Below are 18,647 nucleotides of genomic sequence, written 5' to 3'. Positions count from 1 at the left end.
TGTCACTAAATGGTTACCAAAGACTCGGCTATTATTTCTACCCTCAAGTAAAAAATTCACAGTTTGGTAAGTCTGCTCTTCCTTAATAATTGCCATATTTTGAAGATCAGCCCCAAATCATTTTCTTTGCTTTGGGCTCTGAAAACAGGAGCAGTTTTATCGAGGAGAAAACACTGTGGATGTAATACATAGGTCTGTGTGTCTCAAGGCATGGAAATACGTGTGGGCTCTACAGTGCCCTATTGTTTTCAGCTGGGCACTGCTTCAGAAGAGCCTGACGGTAGGCATTTCAATTAATCCCCAACCAAAAGGGGGAAAAGGAGCTTTGCATGGTTTCAGTGCAGGGAAATGATGTTGCTTAAGCCATTACATTCTACCTCATATTCCCAAAAATCTAAAAGCATTAAAGGGACATCTTAGCTTAGGATGAGTCATTTGTTGACCTGCAGCAAACTGCTGATGGATGTCTGTCCGTATTCAATACACCACTGGCTTGCATGTGCAAGTATAGCCAGAGCTGCCAGCAAACTTCAGAACAGGAACACCTTCCAGCTTCTATTTCCACAATCATTTGTGTATTAATTAACACATGTGAAACGTATGGGGAAATTCATATGTTAGCAAAGAGTTAACAGCCATTTCTTTTGCATTAACTGTTATACAAATGAATGGCCACAGGATAATTTCCCTTCTCCTGTGCTGTTTCAGTGACACCCATAAGCGTGCCAAATGCTGCAAACAAGCAGGAAACCAAAGCACGTCCTGTTCAAGCACGTGCCTGTTGCGATTCCCAGGGAAATAACTCTGTCTTATCTCTGGGTAATTAATTCATAGCTCAGTGCCTTGTTTTGTGTCTTTTTTAAGGGAGGTGAAATAAGGCTGACAAAGATGACCGGAGGATGACGCTCTGTGTGACCCAAATAGCAGGATGCTGCCTGGCTAACACCGGCACTCCAGAAGCACAGCCCCGCAAGGCCGCTTCGACCCTGCACATAGCAAGGGGGTTGAAACTCGATGATCATTGTGGTCCTTTTCAACCCAGGCCATTCTATGATTCCCTCCATCCTTCCCCACCACACGGAGGCACACGGCGTCCCGCAGCTCCCGGAACCCCGCCACGGGGGACGGCACGAGGGATGATGCTCTGGGCCCTGTGGGAGGCGTCCCCTGCCAGGCTCTCCCCGGGCACCCCAAGGCCCTGTCCCCAGGCCCCACCGGTGCGTGAGGCAGAGCCGCGAGCGGGAACGGCCACCACAGCACGAGGAGAGGCTCGGGGAAGGCTGCTGAGGGCACCGCGTCCCGCCCACCGCCTGCCCGGCCCGCGCTTTCCCCGGGGCCGCGGGGTGCCGCGCCGCCTTCCCCGGCCGCCTATATAGGGGCGGCGGCGGCGGCGGGGCGGTTGGGCGCTGCGGTGAGTGGCGGCGGCCGGGGGCGGGCCGGCCTTGTCCTCTTCTCAGAGCTTGGGGCGGCGGGCAGGGGGTGGAGGCGCGGAGCGGAGCGGGCCCTGGGCGGCAGCCGGCTCCCCGCGGCCTGCAGCGCCGTGCGGATCCGGGGCTCGGCTCGGAGCGGCGGCGGGTGCGGGCTCCTTCCGTTCCTCCCCTCGTTCCTCCCCTCGTCCCAGGCGCGCCGGAGCTCTGCTGCTCCACACGGATTGATGTCGGAGGAAAGCGGGGTGGTTGCTGCCTTCCCACTCCGGAGGTGGCCCTTCACGTGTACCCTTCTGCGCCGGTTGGCTGGCGATGAGCAGCCGCCGCAGCCTGCCGGGGCTGAGCCCGGGGCGTCCCGCTGCACGCGGGGCCGCTCTGACCTTGGCAGCCGAGTCCCGATGTCACCTCCCGCCCTGGGAGCTCCTCCGGGCCGGGTGTGGGGAGGCGACGCGTCTGGGGCGGGGGTGAAGGCCCTGCGGACCTGTTGAGCTCGCTGATGTTTCTGTGTTTGCAGGTCCGAGCTCTGGGTTTGCTGTAGAAGCGGCAGAGCAGTCGTTAACTCGGCATGTCCGCGAGCAGTTTGTAATAGGATCGTGTAATCACAAAGAAGACACGGGAGTAGGTATGTACACGTGTAATAACCGCCGTTTTGACTGCTCTGAGTCTTCCGCAAGTGGCAGCGTGCTCTTAGTAATGACGGGCTCTTAAAACTTTCCTACTCTCACATACATCTTTGTTTTTCCTTTTGCTGCCAAGCATTCGGTGGCATGTGCTGCTCTGGGGACTGGCACGAGCTGATAGCGCTCAGCGTGGTGCCTTCTGCTAGGCAGGTGGTGGTTGCTCTCTGATAAATTCCCTTCATTCAGAGGCTGCCTCGCTGATCTGCCTTTCTGCTCTTTCTGTAAATGAGAAGCAAAGCTGCGGAGTGCTGTGTGAACACTAATGAGGTGTGCGGGATAATGAGTGCAGCTTGGTGCTGGAGCCTCTGCTTTGTAACGAATGTCAAGCTTACTGTGTGATCAGCAGTGAAACAGTTCCAATCTGTAACCACAGGAATACGAAGTCTTGGTGTCATTTATTACCAAATTAAGGTTTGTTTTTGTCTTGCTTTGATTTGACTCTTTTTATTGTTGATTCACATGACGCATCTAAACAGATGGAATATGTGAACTCTCTGAGTGACAGCATTTTGCCTACTGCTTTCTGAAGTTCCATGAATAACAAACATGTTCAGAGACAGGTTTTCTTAAAGCCTTGTTTGTTCATGGATGCCCGTGCTTGTTACAAAGGGGATGTAAAAAGGATGTTTTGTACAGTGTCTCTTGTAACTCTTCCAAAGTGACCTACAGGAAGCTATATTTCCACTTTATTCATAAGGAATATGGTTCAGGAAACAACAGGTTTCAGAACAAGCACTATAGTGGGTAGAAGAGTAGGAAATACTGTTTACTCTGTGTACTACAAGCTTACCAGTCAATGAGGCACTGATTCACGTGTGTGCTAGTGTTTTTTGAAGACCCATGCAGCTTCTTTGACAGCAGTGCCAGCCAAGTGCCTCACTCAGCAACATGATTCTGAAACAGTGGGAGCTCTCTGGCTTACTGTTCTTACTCCAAATTACTCCAAATAAGCAGGCTTGTCTTAACAGCTCACCCAGTGAAATTACCTTGCTGCAAGCTTGAAAACTGAATTCTTTTGAATGTTTTCTTTGAAACTGTTGCCTTTGTATTTCTGCTTTCTGGCTGCCTTCCTGAGAGATGAGCTGTAGTTCTTATTTTACTTTATAATATGTAGTTGTGTAAGGACTTGCACTGGGAACATGACAGCTGGACACAATTCTAGATATTCGTATTCATTGTTTTCCACTTGTATCTTCTGAGAGCCACATAGAAATACCTGGCCTGCCTCTATCTGTGTGATCATGCCTGTAGTTTTTGAGCTGACGTTCACTGTAAGTGGTACGATTCTATTTTGCTTTATAGCCAGGGAGCCAAGACAAGGAATTATTTGTGCTGGTTGGCCTTGGACACCTGACGGAGACACTGCTTCTGTAAGCAGTGGAAAGGTAGTAGTCAACAGCGTTCCCTGGAGCTACTCTTTCTCTTTATGTGAGAGATCCAAGAGTGCTAGAAACTGGAAAGCAGAAATAAGGTGAAGCTAAGTGGTGATACTCCAGAGGGTTTGCCTAATGTGGCAAAAGTAATTAAAACACAGGTTTGTTACGTTTTGGTTTAGCTCTGGGTTTATTCTCTGTTCCCAACTACCTTGAAACAAGCTGAATGGAAATGAAAGCATTCATGTGATGCTCTTGCTTGTCAATTATTGTTGTGAATTGTGTGTGTTTCATCTCATTTTTCCCTCAGGAGGAAAACATCCTGACACCTTCCAGGAAACTGGAGACTTTTTACACTGCAATAATCAATAAACAAGTGTGAAGCATGAGGATCAACTCTGCTCTTCAGGCTGCTATTGACCTCACAGCAGGAGCTGCAGGTAATGCTGAGGGACAGTTTTAATACCTTTGCTAAGTGCTTAAGAGCAATTTTCCACTAGAGAAGGGGGGAGGAGGAACTACTCACCTTCTGTATTTTAAGGATATGGAAGTAAAAGAGCTGACATTGGCTGGCAGAAGTAGTTGCATTGTCTCTCTGATATTACTGTGCTGGTGATGTCCATGGACTCATTTGTGGTGGAAGGGACCTCTAGAGGTCATCTGGTCCAACTCCCTAGCAATGAACAGGGACATCCACAGCTGCATCTGTGGCTGTGGGATGAGCATTTTTTTAACTCACCAGGAAAAGCAGTCTTTGAGATTCTAAGCTTCATCTCCAGGTGACATAGAAGGAGCTATGTAGCAAAGCTTTTGTTTTTGGGGAAGGCTGAGCTACAGAGATATAGTTTCTCATAGAAGCTTATGTGATACCCAGAACAGATTAAACATTGGGATAGAATAGTTAATTCGATAATGTTTACACTGATAAGGCTTAAGGAAGGGTGTATCTAAAGTGCTGTTATAACTGGTTTAAACAAATTCATCTGTTTTGCCCATACTGTATCTATTGCAGTTGGTCCTTTTATGACAGTGTTAATGGTATTAAGTGTAGTTATTAGAGGTCATTTGCTAGAGTGGAGTAAACCTCAGCCCACTGAGAAGGCAGAGTAACTTGCAATGAGTCCAGTGTACCACCTTCATAAAGCATTTGGTCTTCCAACACATTTTGCCCCATGAGTACTTGCTTGGTTAGTCTTTGCACGATGCTAAGGCAAGGCAATGCTCTGTTTCACTGTGAGGGAAGACTGTTTCTACTCTTATTCCTTTACTGCCTCAGGAAAATCTATTTCTCTTAATCTGTTCACTCAGTGTTTTATATTCTTGTTGTTTGGGGGTTTGTTTGTTTATTTTTGCTTTTGTAGGGAATGAGGGGTGGAGGTGTCTTTTTCTGTTTGTTTTTTTTTTTAATAGTAGCTGCTATCTGCTTTATTTTCCGTGGTAGCAACTTGTTATCTGTGCAGTTCTTGACAGTCTTACTGACGTTCCTTGGTTCTTAACAGGGAGATGTGATTGCTTTCCTTTCCAGGACTTCAGCTTGAGAATACTGCTTTTAATTAACATCCTGGGCAGTGGAGCACTCTGACTTCTTGAGTTGAAGCCTGGTTTGTCTCTTCTTGTCCATTACAAGAGCTGAAAACTAGTGTTAGCTCCGAAATCTGTTTGCCTGGTGGTACTTTCTCATACAGGCAATAAGTGTGCACTTGAGGTTTGCCTGTTTTGTTTCTTTTCCTGTTGCTTTTTGTTGTTTTTTTTTCCCAACAGAGATGAGAAAGTGTCACTTTCAGTGTCATTCTTTCTTATGGTATTGTTCTTCTTTCAAAGAGGGTGAAGAAATTCAGACTTCTTTTTTTCAGTATGATTTCAGAGTTCCTAAATCATTGTCTTGTTCTTTAGTTTTCTTTGCTACTTTTGTTGTAATAGATGGCTCTGCCTCGAGTATTTATTTCCACATTCTTTGCACATACTTGCTCAGTATTGCCTATGTTCACTGGCTGTGCCTGTGACTGTTACATGTGTCTTGGCACCCGTTAGGAAGTGTATTTAACAAGGCAAACAGCTCGTTCCTGAGCAAATGCATACCCTGATTTTACCTTCCTCTACAAATAGTCTCGACTCGCTGATAAGTAGTGCTGTTCTGGGGCAAGTAAATTGTGAGCAGTAATAAATCAGTCACTTATGTGCCTGTGGGTCATAGTCCTTTGGCTAGGATCTGAGCAGCCTCTAATCACTTCTTAAAGCGGGACTCTTCTCACCGTGCTGCTATTACTCTTAGGACCACACTTACCTGAGCATTCAAGCAGGGTTTTTGCATGTTTGTTTTTAGAGACATTCTGCTGTTGACTGGAAGAATTTTTTTTTTCCTTAATATTTGAGATATTAACCAGGACTTCTTGTCTTGAGGCTTACGAAATTCATTGCTGTACTTCATTGGGCTTCTCATGCCTTCTCCAAAGATGCTGTAAGAAGAGCACTTTCTCTTTTTAGAACAACCATTCAGTCATCTCCCAGTTTTCCAGCTTTGGATTCTCAAAGCCATCGCTGATTGTCTTGGACTTCTTCCAACAGCCATTATTTTATGATGTGTATATTTTAGGTCTACCCTTACACGGGGACCTAACACTTGTCCTGGAGATACCTTTCTTGGCTTTCCTGCAAGTGGCATTTGCTGAGCCTTTCCAGAGTTCTGCTCTGCTTACCATCTGAGGCTTACACAGCTGTTACTGCTGCTCCTTGGTTATCCCTCCCAGAGCAAGCAGCTCTTCATGCTTCCCTGTATGACTTACTCTGAAACTTGCAGTGATCCATGTGGTTGAGAATCAGGTTTTGTGAGAGTTGGGTTCCTGAATTCTTAGAGGCCCAAAGTGCCTTTTTGCAGAGGAACAGCTGTAAGTGTGTTTGCAAAGAGTAAAATGGGTTGAGAGTCTCCCTGGTTAAACAAGCATTTGCTTACTCTGTCTCTCTTTTCTTAGAAGAAAAATAACTGCTTACATGCACACATTTGTTTTTACTTCATTGTCTTCAGCTGGATTTACAGATAGGTATTTCAGTTCAGTAATAAGAAAAAAACACCATGTTGTTCATCTGCCCTCTTCAGGGCACGTTCGTATCAATGGTGCTATATTGAAAGGTCAGTTTCTGTTGGAGGATGGTCCTTTCTTTCTTTTTAAAAGCAAAGCCCTATAACAGACACCTGTCATATGTGTCCTGTTAGGTGTCAGCTCCCAACAGGTTGCTACCAATGTATTCCTGTAATTCTTACTGAAATAGATCACGTGCAGCTTTTTCTGTAGACTACTGAATTGAGTTGGACTTCACAGAAGAATATTATAGTGAGGGCAAAGTGGTTATTGACAACGTTGATGGAATTATCTCACAAGTTTGTAGGGTATTGACCTTGCAATTCAGTTTGGAAAAGATAACAGCTTAGGAAACTTTGCCCTCTTGCCCTGTTTAACTTCTGGACGCTCTGTTCCAATATATAGGAATACAGGTAAAGAAACTTCATCTGAAGTTTTGAAGGGAAGGACTTGCATCTTTGGTTCTCAATTTATAATGTGCCATCAGTTCTTAGCACTCTCAGCAGTGCTCCTCTTGTCCTGGAGGAGTCTGCCTCACCTGATTACAAATCATTCGCTTCTCTTATTGCTGGAACACAGAATCAGATCGCTTCTGATCCACTGCATTAATAAGTGGAAACATTGCTTTTTAACTCATCACAAATGCCTTGATTGCCAAAGAATAGCTCCAATTCATTACTCCTTTATAGAAGTGAACTGATGAATTTAGATGCTTGCTTTTATTACAGTAGAGACGTGCTTACTGAGAATCAAGCTACAACTCTTTTTATGCATGATTTTTTTTTCCTCGGGTAACTAAGTTCACCACTGACAATAGATGCTATTGTGCTAAATTTAGTGCAATTGTCTTTTCCTGCAGAGAACTGATTCATCTTTGCTTTCTGCATGACTTTGCTAGCAATGTTTGTGTGCAGACCCTTCGGCTGTGATAACCTTCATTCACCTTAACTTCCACTGCTTGCTTAGGTGGGACAGCCTGCGTGGTGACTGGCCAGCCCTTTGACACAGCAAAGGTGAAGATGCAGACGTTCCCTGACATGTACAAAGGAATTGTTGACTGTTTTGTGAAAACCTACAAACAAGTGGGATTTCGAGGCTTCTACAAGGGGACCACGCCTGCTCTGGTAGCCAACATTGCGGAGAACTCTGTTCTTTTCATGTGCTATGGGTTTTGCCAACAAATTGTGAGAAGAATTGTTGGAGTAGACAGGAAAACAAAGCTCAGGTTAGTAACAGCAGTCTGTTTGGTATTTAAAACAAACTGGGGGGGGAAAATATTACAGAACTGCTACTTGCAAACATTTTCTAGGTGCAGCTGGTATCCCAGGTATCTTTCTGCCAATATGCAGTGTACTGTGTTTTGAAATGTAGATCTTGCTAGGATATGGTGTCTTACTATGACAGAGCCATCTCGTCGCTGAAGCTGACTGGTTTAGATGTTCACAACTCAGCTGAAATGTTCAAGACCTCGAAAACTTTGCCAAAGAACTGAACATTGCAACTTAAAATTCCCAAGCTGTTCTGGTTGTACAGGGGAGGTAATGGTTCCTCTTATAGGGAAACATACTGAGGGGAAAGAATGCTCTTTTATTTAATGGTTTTGTTGTTGGTTTTTTTTAATCTTCAAGTTTCAAAGGCTTGCACATAATGTTGATTAGACCAGAGGATCCTTTAAGCACAGTATGTTGTCTACAGCACTGGCAATAAATGGTTGCCTAACGGATGAGAAAGAAGAGAGAAAATATTTAATGCTTCCTTTGAGTCCTCTGTCAGTTTGTATTCTTAGTTCAGAGGATTTCTTGATCCTGATGTGATTTTTAATCAGTGACTTTGGATCTCTTTCAAAGCACTTGTTCAGTTTTCCCTTGAGTTCTTATAAGGTCCTGCACCAGGTGATCATTATTAATTATGTAACTGGAAGAGATGGGGAGCAGCTGGTGCTCAGCTACTTTCTCCATTTGGATCTCATAGATATCTGTCTGGATTTTCTAGATTGCTATTTCTGTGTGCCTCTCCTCTCACCCAAGTCTCTTTGTAGGTAGAAGCCCTCCTGGTGAGTGAACAATCAAAGCTGTTCCTTTAGCTGTCCTGGCTGCCTTTCTCTGAAACTACTATTGTACCAAAACATCTGGGCGTTAAGCTCATGAAACGAGAGCTGTACAGAAAATTTAGAGTGTGAACAAGCCGTGGATCTCCTTCTAGCTAGGATGGCTTTTCTCCAGGTGTCTCAATTCCAGCAGTCTGTGTGCCTTACTCTTAAGCATCCCTCAGACTATGTCTTCGGTTCAGCAGTGAGAATAAATGCACCTTCTTCATCCATGTGCTGCCCCACTGTGTATAAAAGACTTCTTGTTACCTGTCCTAGCTCCATTTATTCAAAGATGCAAGGCTGAGTCTCATTCAGTTTTCTATTAATAGCTCTGTTCTGCCTTCTGTCACTTGGCATTTCCAGAAGTAGTTGGGGGAGGCCATGGTTTTGTTTTAGATCTCTGGCATGACATGGATAGCTACCTGAGTGAAGCCTCCCCCAGCTGTCTAAAAGTGGTGTTACATTTGGCATTCTCTGCTGCCCCGTGTTAAGTTGTGCTATATCTTAATACTAAGGCCTGATAGGAGAAAATATGAGATACTGAAGTCATTCAAGTCTTTGATATGTGAAGTCACATATCAAATGTGTTCACCAATTCTCACTTTGGAAGAGCCAAGAAGCATTTATAGTATATCATTGAGGTGGGTGTGGTAGTGGGGGGTAGAAGCTGAGGTGGATGTCTTCCACATGAGATAAATAAACAACTACAACTCCTCCACTGCCTTTGCTGTTTAAAAAAATGTTGTGCTGTCTTACCCTGAAACAGAAAACTTTTAAAAGCACAAACTGAGCTGAACCTGACCTTACATTTACCAAAGCAGTTGCTACCTTAGTTTGGTTTTGGTTTTGTTTAGCTTTTGGGTAGCATGTCCAAATGGCTTGGAACTAAGCTTTCCTCCATCTGTTCAAGGATACCCCGGTCAAAACACTTGCAAAGACACTTGCAAAATGACACTTTCTCCTGTTGAAGAAATACATGCCACTGATGCACAAGTCAAAAAGAAAACAAATGCTGAATTCCAGTTCTCTTTTAGTATCCATTAAGTCCAACCAAACTGCTCTCATCCCATGCTAAAGTCTAAACTGAGGCAACTGTTATCCTTGTTCACCTCAGTTTGACTTTCTCAGTACGTGACGAGTCATCTTAAGTAGATTGCTTTCTTTGCAAAACAAGGAAAAGACCATTCGTAGAAGAAGAGGCAGTGTTAAAGAGTGGACAGTTCTTGTTCCTGTGCTGTGTAGTCAGAACTTTCCAGACAAAAATACTGAATTATTCATTTTGAGTTGAGAGGGAACTTGAACAGGATTCAAGGCTTATCACTTGTGCCTTGAGGCTCCCTGTGTTGAAGACCTAAGCCTAGACAGCAGGCCTTACTGAACTGTTGTATGTAGAATTCAATATCAGGACAGGCAGAAGTGGAAGAGATCTGAACTATGGCAAAGTCTTGTTCTAGCTCTTCATGTGTGTCAGAACTCTCTTTAAGTCTCATAACATCTAGGTTTTTTTCTCCCCTTGAAAGTGAGGAAACTACTTTAGCATGCAGTTAGGAGGCACCTCTTCCATGTTTCCATATCCTGATTCTTTGTTGTATAACTCTATTGCCTTGTTTTAGCTCATTGCTGAATGAATGCAGGGCTCAGCCACGTAGTTTGTTTTTACTCTGCCTTGCTCTGTCTTGTCCTGTAGTGGGTTTCTTCTCAGGTCCCTGTTATATCAAACTGTGTGTGCCGCAGGGGGGTTGTGTGACCAGTGTTGTCATCTGTATTCCCTGCGTATTACTTAATTGCTGCTCTGCAAAATTGACTTCTTCCAGTCGGATTGTTCTTGTCATTGCCATATCTGAATATGCCAAAAGCTTTATCTCATGTTGTGATTTAGATTTCACGTTGCTTCTGTCGGGTGAGAAGTTGTAGCTTTAATCTCCGATGCTGTGGGTGTGTAAAACCAGGCACAGGGCAGATGTGTCCTTTGCATGGAAAGATGTTCTGTGCAGCAGTAAGGCCAGTCCCTGCTGTACTGCTCCCCGGGTTCTGAAAGAAAAGAGAAGCCCTGCTTGCTTTTCTGCACTGTTGTCCAGAAAATTCTTTAATATCCTTATCAGTGGCAGTGACAGTGGGGTTGAGTGCACCCTCAGCAAGTCTGTGGATGGCACCAAGCTGTGGGTTGTGGTAGACACAGCAGAGAGACGGGATGCCATCCAGAGGGACCTAGACAGGCTCCAGCGGTGGGCCAGGAGAAGAACCTCATGAGGTTCAATGAATTCAAGTATAGGGTCTTGCACCTGGGTTGAGGCAACATCCATTAACAATACAATACAATTGGGGATGAGAGGATTGAGCGTAGCCCTGCTGAAAAGGACCTGAGGGTACAGGTGGATGGGAAGCTGGATGTGAGCCAGCAATGTGCCCTCGCAGCCCAGAAAGCCACCTGTATCCTGTGCTGCATCCAAAGCAGGGTGGCCAGCGGGGTGAGGCAGTGATCCTACCCCTCTGCTCTGTGCTGTGAGGCCTCACCTGGAGTACTGCGTCCAGATGTGGAGTCTTCAGTGCAGCAGAGACATGGACCTGTTGGAGTGTGTCCAGAGGAGGGCCACAAAAATGATCCAAGGGATGGAACACCTCTCCTATGAGGACAGGCTGAGAGAGCTGGGGCTGTTCAGCATGGAGAAGAGAAGGCTCCAGGGAGACCTGAGAGCGGCCTTTTGGTCTGTAATGGGGAGCTGCAGGAAAGAAGGGAGCAGACTCTTTAGCAGGGTCTGCAGTGATAGAACAAGGGGAAATGGCTTCAAGCTCAAAGAGGGTAGATATAGGTTGGATATGAGGAAAAAGTCTTTTACAGTGAGGGTGGTGAGGCACTGGAACAGGTTGCCCAGAGATGTGCTGGATCTCATCTCTGGAGACTTTCAAGGTGAGGCTGGATTAGGCCCTCTGTAACCTGATGTAGCTGTGGTGTCCCTGTTCACTGCAGGGGAGTTGGACTAGATGGCCTTTAAAGGTCCCTTTTAACTCTAAGGATTCTATGATTCTATCCAACATACCTCTGCAGGAGCCTGTTTAGACGTATTGTAAAGCAGTGCAATCCTGGAGTGCCAGCCTCTGATTCCTGGCAGCTCACCAGTGCATTCTTTACAGTATGTTTAAGATCACCACCGAGTCCCAAATGTGTAATGCTGTGAGTTCACAGCTTGCAGTGCTGTCTTATTCAGTAGCATGGTTTATGTTTGTCTGCACTGTCTCCAATTCACGTGGCTGCATTGTAGCAGCACATCCATTGTGGTCCACTCTGCTATAGTTTCAAACATGTAGCATCTCTTACCAAAAATCATTACTGGCAAGGTGAATTTGAGAACAGGGACACCTACATAAGGCAGTTACTGCTGATACTCTCTTTGCAGCACTAAGCTGTCCCCCAGAGCTATGCAGTAAACTCTCCAGCCTGTAGGAATTCTCATAAAAGCCAAGGGGGAGGTTTGATTGTGTTAATTCCGCTGTGGTTGCTAAATCAAAACAAGGTAAAGGTTGCACTACGTCTTTTCAGGTGCTAAAAGGATGTATTTGAGGTGGATATGAAAATGGGATGAGTTCCATTATCTGTCTCCATGCTTCACACTACCATTCTCTTCCATTGAGGCCCCTTCCCCAGGGCTGTCCTTCGGTCTGTTGGTATCATTTAGGGTGCATGTTTGGATGCTGCATGTCAGCACACGGCTGTGCTGCATTGAAGGTGGCACTCAGAGCTCTGTGCCTTCCTCTTTTGCAGTGACCTACAGAATGCTGCCGCGGGCTCCTTCGCCTCTGCCTTTGCCACGCTTGTTCTGTGCCCCACAGAGCTGGTGAAGTGCCGGCTGCAGGCCATGCACGAAATGCAGTTGTCGGGAAAGATAGTGCAGGGACAGAGGTAAGTATTGGTCACGTTCGGTGCCTCTGAGTCCTTTGTATGTGTGTTCGTTGTTTTTAATTCTGTCGTCTCAGCAGTGCCACACTGGTAACGTGCTGTTAGCCAGAGAAGAGCTGTGATGGGAGGGTCACGGCCCATGCCTGGAGATCCTACAGGCACTGGTAGAGATGTTGCCAAGGACAGACTCTAGGCAGGACCTAGTTCTGAGTTTTATGTGGGTCCTGTCCTCTGTACTCTCATCTAACTCTTAATCATTTCTTTTCCATAACCTTGTTATCGCATCATTGAACATCACTAACTGGATCAATCTCCCCCTCAGTACAGTTTGGTCAGTAGTGAAGAGCGTCATCCAAAAGGACGGCCCCCTTGGCTTTTACCGTGGCCTGTCGAGCACTTTGCTGCGGGAAGTCCCCGGCTATTTCTTCTTCTTCGGGGGGTATGAGCTGAGCCGGACGTTCTTCGCCTCTGGGAGATCGAAAGATGAATTGGGTACGGTGCCCTTTCCCAGGTGGATTCCAGCATGCTGTCACGGGGCTCGTAAGGGAGGGGCTGTGTCTGCAAGGGATGATGCACAGCAGGTCTAAAATGAAGGGAACTGGATGTACAGAATACAGAGATCTGCACTTTGTGCATCCGCAGTCATCAGTTACTGAAATCACCCTCTTCTAATGCAGAGCAGGATGCACTGTAAATGGAAAACAAATGCAGTAAGGTAACAGTAATATTGCAGAACTTTAACTCCACTGTGTAACACCTCTGAACTGTTTCATCTCAGAGGCTGTTTGGAATGAGATTTGAAGTCTTCTGCAGCGTTGCATTGTACAAATAAACGTATGCTGATCTTTAGGTGTCATTGCAGTGACAGTAAGAGAACACATTAAAAATCAGACATTAAGAAATGAGAAGATGCCAGCAGAGAATAGAGGCCGTTTTTCTCCTTCTCAAAGACTGAACAGTAATGCTTTGTCTTGCTGGGAGGTTGTACTTCAGCTGTGTGTATTCTGAACTCTCTGGTTGCAAAATATTCGTTAAAGTGTGATCTGAATCACAAAGTGATTTTGCATCATGAAAAGTGACTGATCATGTAATTTCACTGTGCCAAGTAAAACTCTGTGTAGGTGACCACTGTCACCATGTGGTGTTTCTCTTAACTGTTTCATAATTAACACTAAAAAGTGATTAAAGGTGTGAAAGGAGAGGAGTTAATTTGGTTAATAGTCAAAGCAGAGCTCTGAGCTGTGCTTTCTTAGCATGGCCAATAAACTAGAAGGCATTCCTTCGTAACCTTTGAGCTTCTGGCTAGACCTGCAACACAGCAGTGGCTTAAAATTAACTTAGAGCTTTCTGAGGGAGCAGAAACTGCTCTTCTTTTGTGAGTGAGATCCTCCGTGTTCTCTTTGACTTCTGTACTTGAAATAACGCGATGTGTACGTTGCAAATGTTTTGTGGTACGCATAAAAGCTCATTTCTTAACCCTAGGACCCATTCCTTTGCTGCTCAGTGGAGGTTTTGGAGGCAGCTGTCTGTGGATCGCTGTGTATCCTGTGGACTGTGTCAAATCTAGAATTCAGGTTCTTTCAATGGCTGGAAAGCAAACGGGCTTCATGGGAACGTTTGTAACTGTCGTGAGAACTGAAGGTGAGTGTGCAGGAGATTGAGGGAATCTGTAGGGCTACGGCTTCAAACCTATTCTCTTCAGCACCAAAAACTGCTTAATAAACCTTGTCCATTGATAACATGTTGGAAACTTTCAGTAACAGTTTCTAGCAGAACTATTGTTGCTTCTCCTAGTTTGGGAGTCTGGGATTCCAGAAGTTGAGACCTACTTCATTCCGCTCTACTTGTTGAGTCAAGAAGCAATTCCCTTAAAGCTAACAAAAGCTTATTAAGCATTAGAAGCAGACAAGTAAATGTCATTACTTTATGCATAAAAACTGAAGGAAACAGTTAAAGAAGTGTACTGAAATTACCTCTAGAAGTTGATTTATGGCTGATCGAGGGCTGTTTGATAATTCAGTCTGCTCTAGACTGGCAACTTCTACCTAAGCGTGTCCTCTCTGGAAAAGGCCTGTAGCAGGCACTCCAGAAGATGGTGGGAGAACATAAAGGGCAGTAGATGTGACTCCTGGCCCTGTTACTGGGGAAGATACTCAACAGAGCAGGGGTATATGTGGCTCGGATACCTGCCCTTCTTTCTGCCAACTGTGGTACTGCTGCTAAGAACCACATCCTCTAGTCACAAAGGTAGCCTTCTGAAGACTCCCTCATGGACCTAAAGTTAAAAAGCTAAGCTCATGTTATTGCCGTAAGATACTCCTGTATCAGTATCCAGCAGCTCTCTACTTAACTGCTACAGCAAAGACTTCAGCTGTGTGTGGCTGCGTGTACATGTGCAGGGCCATCACTTAAGTGCCCTTGAAAGCTGAAAGGATAGGAATTGATGCTAAAAGGCATTATAATAAATCTATAACCAGCTCTAATTTCTTTTGCAGGTGTACTTGCCTTGTATTCTGGACTAAAGCCAACTATGATCCGTGCATTCCTGGCCAATGGGGCACTGTTTCTTGCCTATGAGTACAGCCGGAAACTTATGATGAAACAGATAGATTCTTACTGATTCCTTCTAGCAAACAGAACAACCCTTTAAATAAATGATCAAAGCCTGTAGGACTCATCACGATCTGAGAGCAGTACCAGATCACTGACCTGATTTTAGGAACTCAGTTCCAGTTTAGGATTTGTAATCTTTTAAATTCAAGTGATTTTTATGGAGAGGTATATGTGCTTCTTGAATTGGACGGGCAGGACTGTCTCCATCTTGCAGATTCTGCACTGGGTATGCTGTGCATCATAAATGTCTCTTCCTGCCTGTAATGGTGCTAAAAAGACATACTGGTTTTTAATGTTACAGGCAGAACAGGCTGTAGTTGGTTAAAGGCAAAGCACTGCTTTAGAGCCTGTGCTGTGACTGCTCCATTTCCCATTTCTTGCTGGCAATATCTGATTCCATGTAATTCCAGTCTTGTCTAATCTTAGCGAGTGTGGCTGTCATTTTCTAGCTCCCTCCTACCCTGTGATTTTCCAGGATCATTGCAGCTGGTTCCTGACTCGCATACTCTGACACACTGATGGCCTTATAGAAGCTACAAGCGTTCACCCCCTACTTTTACTGTCTTATGATGTAGAGCTGAGATAGGGTTGCATTGGAGATAAAATATGAAGTTACTGGATGTAAGGAGTCAATGCAGCATTTGTAACAATTGTTTGCTGCAGGCGGTGCTGAAGTATTATAAATAGTACTGAATTAAACTAACATAGGAGGGCTGCTGGAAACAGCTGCTTGTTCAAAGCACGGAGTTGTAACGTGCAAGCTCACAGTTAGGTCACCTTGGTGGAGATGAGTCTGTGTGCTTGAAGGACAGGAAGCTGAAGAGGAACAAAGCCAGAGCCAACTTCTTGAAGACAGCCGACACCGTGGGCTTCAATCTATTCTGACTGGAGTCCTGCCACATGTGCCACTTGCTGCAGCTCTTCAGCTGAGTGGAAAACATTTGGTGTCTTGGGCCATTCACATCACCCTCAGTCCTGGAGGGCACATCTGCTTTCTCCTGGCATTTGCTTAAATACGCAACTTAAGGCCAGTTAGTGTTGCCCAAATTGAGACTGTAGCACCTCTTTTTCTAGTTGCTCCCTTCCTTTTCTTTAAGAAGCAGCCTACTGCCAAGCCTGGAAGAAGACAAAGCAAATCTCAGTACAGTGCAGCTCATAACTCAAACCTGGAGTTGTTGAGAGATACTGCCTATGTGATGGTGTAACATACCCACCCTTTGGACACGGGCAAGCCACCCTCTTGTCTAGCAGCACTTTGACCCATCACATAGAAGTTAGCAGCTTGTTACAGCAAATAGAACATGCCAGTAAGTGACAGTTCTATGCTACAGCCTGTGTCATACCCCCAGAAAGAGGAAAAAGCTGTAGACACAGAAAAACATCTCACTGCCTCTTGTGATGGAGCCAGAGCACACTCAAAGGGGCTACTAATGGAAGGTGGTTACTGCAGGTCCACAGACCCTTTTTGCTTCTTCAGCCTTCAGGAGCAGCACAAACCGCTCCCACAAAAGGGGCAGTTATAAACAGTGCATGGCTGAAGAGGCTGTAGTGTGTATTGCACCACTTTACCTCGACTCACTGGTACATGTGGCAGTAACACTGCACAAAGTCAGCTCTTTAAAAGGAGCTCATGGCAAAGGTTTGAATAACTCAGGTACAAGGGTAGGATTTCAGGAGTCCTAAGCTTCCTCCTTTTCAAAGCTGTTTATCCAAGAGAAATAATACCAGCTTTCATGATTGTACGCAGTTGTAATAAAGGTAACAGAATCCATACCAGGGGAATACTGAAATTTATGTCTTAGATTTGTCTTTGCTTTCATTGGATAAAGCTCAGTTGCAATTTTTAATTAAAAAAAGAAGAGGCTTCAAGAGAAGCAGGAGTCTCAGAACCACTGCTAGCAGGAGGTTGGTGGCAGGAACAGATGTGCACTCTGGGAGTTTACCTTTCAGAGCTGAACCAAGCAGTAACTTCTACAGCTGCAGTTAAGCTGCACGCACGTATTGGTTGTTCAGCTGAGAACTTCATGATGTTGTTACAGGAATTCATGGCAATAAAGTTTGATTCAACTGACAGCAGGCTTTGTCCTTCAGTGACACCCAGCTTGTCAAACAGAGGCACGAGGCTCTATTTAGTGTCACCACCCCTCTAGAATTAAAGAAAGAGAACATTTCAGAAACCACTGCCAAGTTTATAAAGCCCTCATATAAAGCTAAGAGAAGGTGCTGAGAAACAGTTGTATATTTTAAATAAACCACTGTGTAAAATAACCACGCTTAGCCCTGAGCCTGCTGCTTTATCAGTACCAAAGCCAGTTCTAATATTAGGGGTTGCATCAAGTTCCCAATTGTTAACATGATACATGTTAAGTGATTTTCCTGCCTGTAGTCCAATACAGGGGAACTTGGGTCACATAAGGCCCCCAAAAGCAAAGGATGAGTGTTCACTACACTGAAGCCAGAGGTTACTGCTAGAGAAAGCTCAGAAACTACTGCTTGCTCTTTGAAATGAGATGCAGTGCAGCTCTTGTAGCTTTGTTACTTGTTCCTACTCATAACATCAAAGTGCATACTTCAGCTGGACAAAAACCCCTGACTTCTTGCTGTTAGAGCCTCCACAAGGCAGGACAGAGAACCTTAAGCGCCCTGCAGCTGATTAGAGAGGGCAGTTTAGGTGAATGCTATCTCCCTGCCAGAGCCGAGCTAAAAGGAACTCGGTCATCAGACACTTCCAGCTGCAATAGAACGGCGTTGGATTCCAGCTCCTACTCGGTCTGCGCTGGAAGGCCGGCTGCTGCCTTACTCAGTCGCCCTCTAGCGACGGAGCTTCGGTCTCGCTCCTTTATAAGGGGGAAGTTTCTTTGCTCTCAGGCCAGTAGCAGAGCATTAACACCACCGGCATCCCGTCACCTTCAGAAGCTCCAATAACATCTCGCTGCACACCTCCACGTGCAGCAGCTAAGCGACCCAGGCCCACAGCATCCTGCTTATGGAAGTGCTAAGCATTTGTAGAATGCACCTTCAAAATAAGTTCCAGATCTCTCTACCTGAGGCACAGTGCTCAGAGAAGCTGCTTCCAACTACATGGGAGCTCCAACGCCACACTCGTTAAATACCCGGCAATCATTCAGCTACAGCCAAACTCAGCTCTGCCTGTGTACCTCGGCATGCCACAGCCCTCAGCTAAGCATCTGGAAGGTCTGAGATCTCTCTGCCTACTTCATTAATTGGGTATTAGCCAGGGTAGCACCACCCCATTAGTGGCAGGTTACTATTCCCCCTTCCCCTCCATATTACCTTAGTTCAGGTGACCTGGTGCTGGGGGAAGCATCTCAGCCTACTCCAACAGCGCTCTGCAAACTGCTGTTCTCACCCACCTCAAAGTCAACACTTGTTTAGAGACAGCACTCACAGCTTAGAGTAGGGATTACCTGCATGTAAACACATCTGGGCTCCAGCAGATCCATCAGCACATTAACATAACATCACAGTTACA

At 45.4% G+C, this 18,647-nt stretch overlaps 1 protein-coding gene across 4 annotated transcripts; it reads left to right on the top strand.

The window, feature by feature from the left end:
• The first annotated feature begins 1,146 nt into the window (after nucleotides 1-1,146).
• On the top strand, nucleotides 1,147-17,225 carry SLC25A15 (solute carrier family 25 member 15). 4 transcript variants are annotated; one of them, XM_040699962.2, is made up of 8 exons: nucleotides 1,147-1,217; nucleotides 1,942-2,049; nucleotides 3,791-3,920; nucleotides 7,524-7,782; nucleotides 12,407-12,544; nucleotides 12,864-13,033; nucleotides 14,024-14,182; nucleotides 15,037-17,225. In XM_040699962.2, the coding sequence occupies exons 3-8, from the start codon at nucleotides 3,866-3,868 to the stop codon at nucleotides 15,159-15,161; spliced, it is 906 nt and encodes a 301-aa protein (XP_040555896.1). In that variant the 5' UTR covers nucleotides 1,147-1,217; nucleotides 1,942-2,049; nucleotides 3,791-3,865; the 3' UTR covers nucleotides 15,162-17,225.
• Nucleotides 17,226-18,647: the final 1,422 nt, after the last annotated feature.

Source organism: Gallus gallus, chromosome 1 (genome assembly GCF_016699485.2).
Source record: "Gallus gallus isolate bGalGal1 chromosome 1, bGalGal1.mat.broiler.GRCg7b, whole genome shotgun sequence".
Taxonomy (NCBI): domain Eukaryota; kingdom Metazoa; phylum Chordata; class Aves; order Galliformes; family Phasianidae; genus Gallus; species Gallus gallus.
The sequence above is the reverse complement of the archived record's forward strand: the minus strand, read 5'-3'. Positions and strand labels throughout refer to the sequence as shown.

Excerpts from the sequence above, each read along its gene's own strand:
- SLC25A15 (XM_040699962.2), top strand. The coding sequence starts at position 3,866 with ATGAGGATCAACTCTGCTCTTCAGGCTGCTATTGACCTCACAGCAGGA. Across the intron at positions 7,783-12,406 it reads GACAGGAAAACAAAGCTCAG|TGACCTACAGAATGCTGCCG; the intron begins GTTAGTAACAGC and ends CCTCTTTTGCAG. Across the intron at positions 12,545-12,863 it reads AAGATAGTGCAGGGACAGAG|TACAGTTTGGTCAGTAGTGA; the intron begins GTAAGTATTGGT and ends TCTCCCCCTCAG.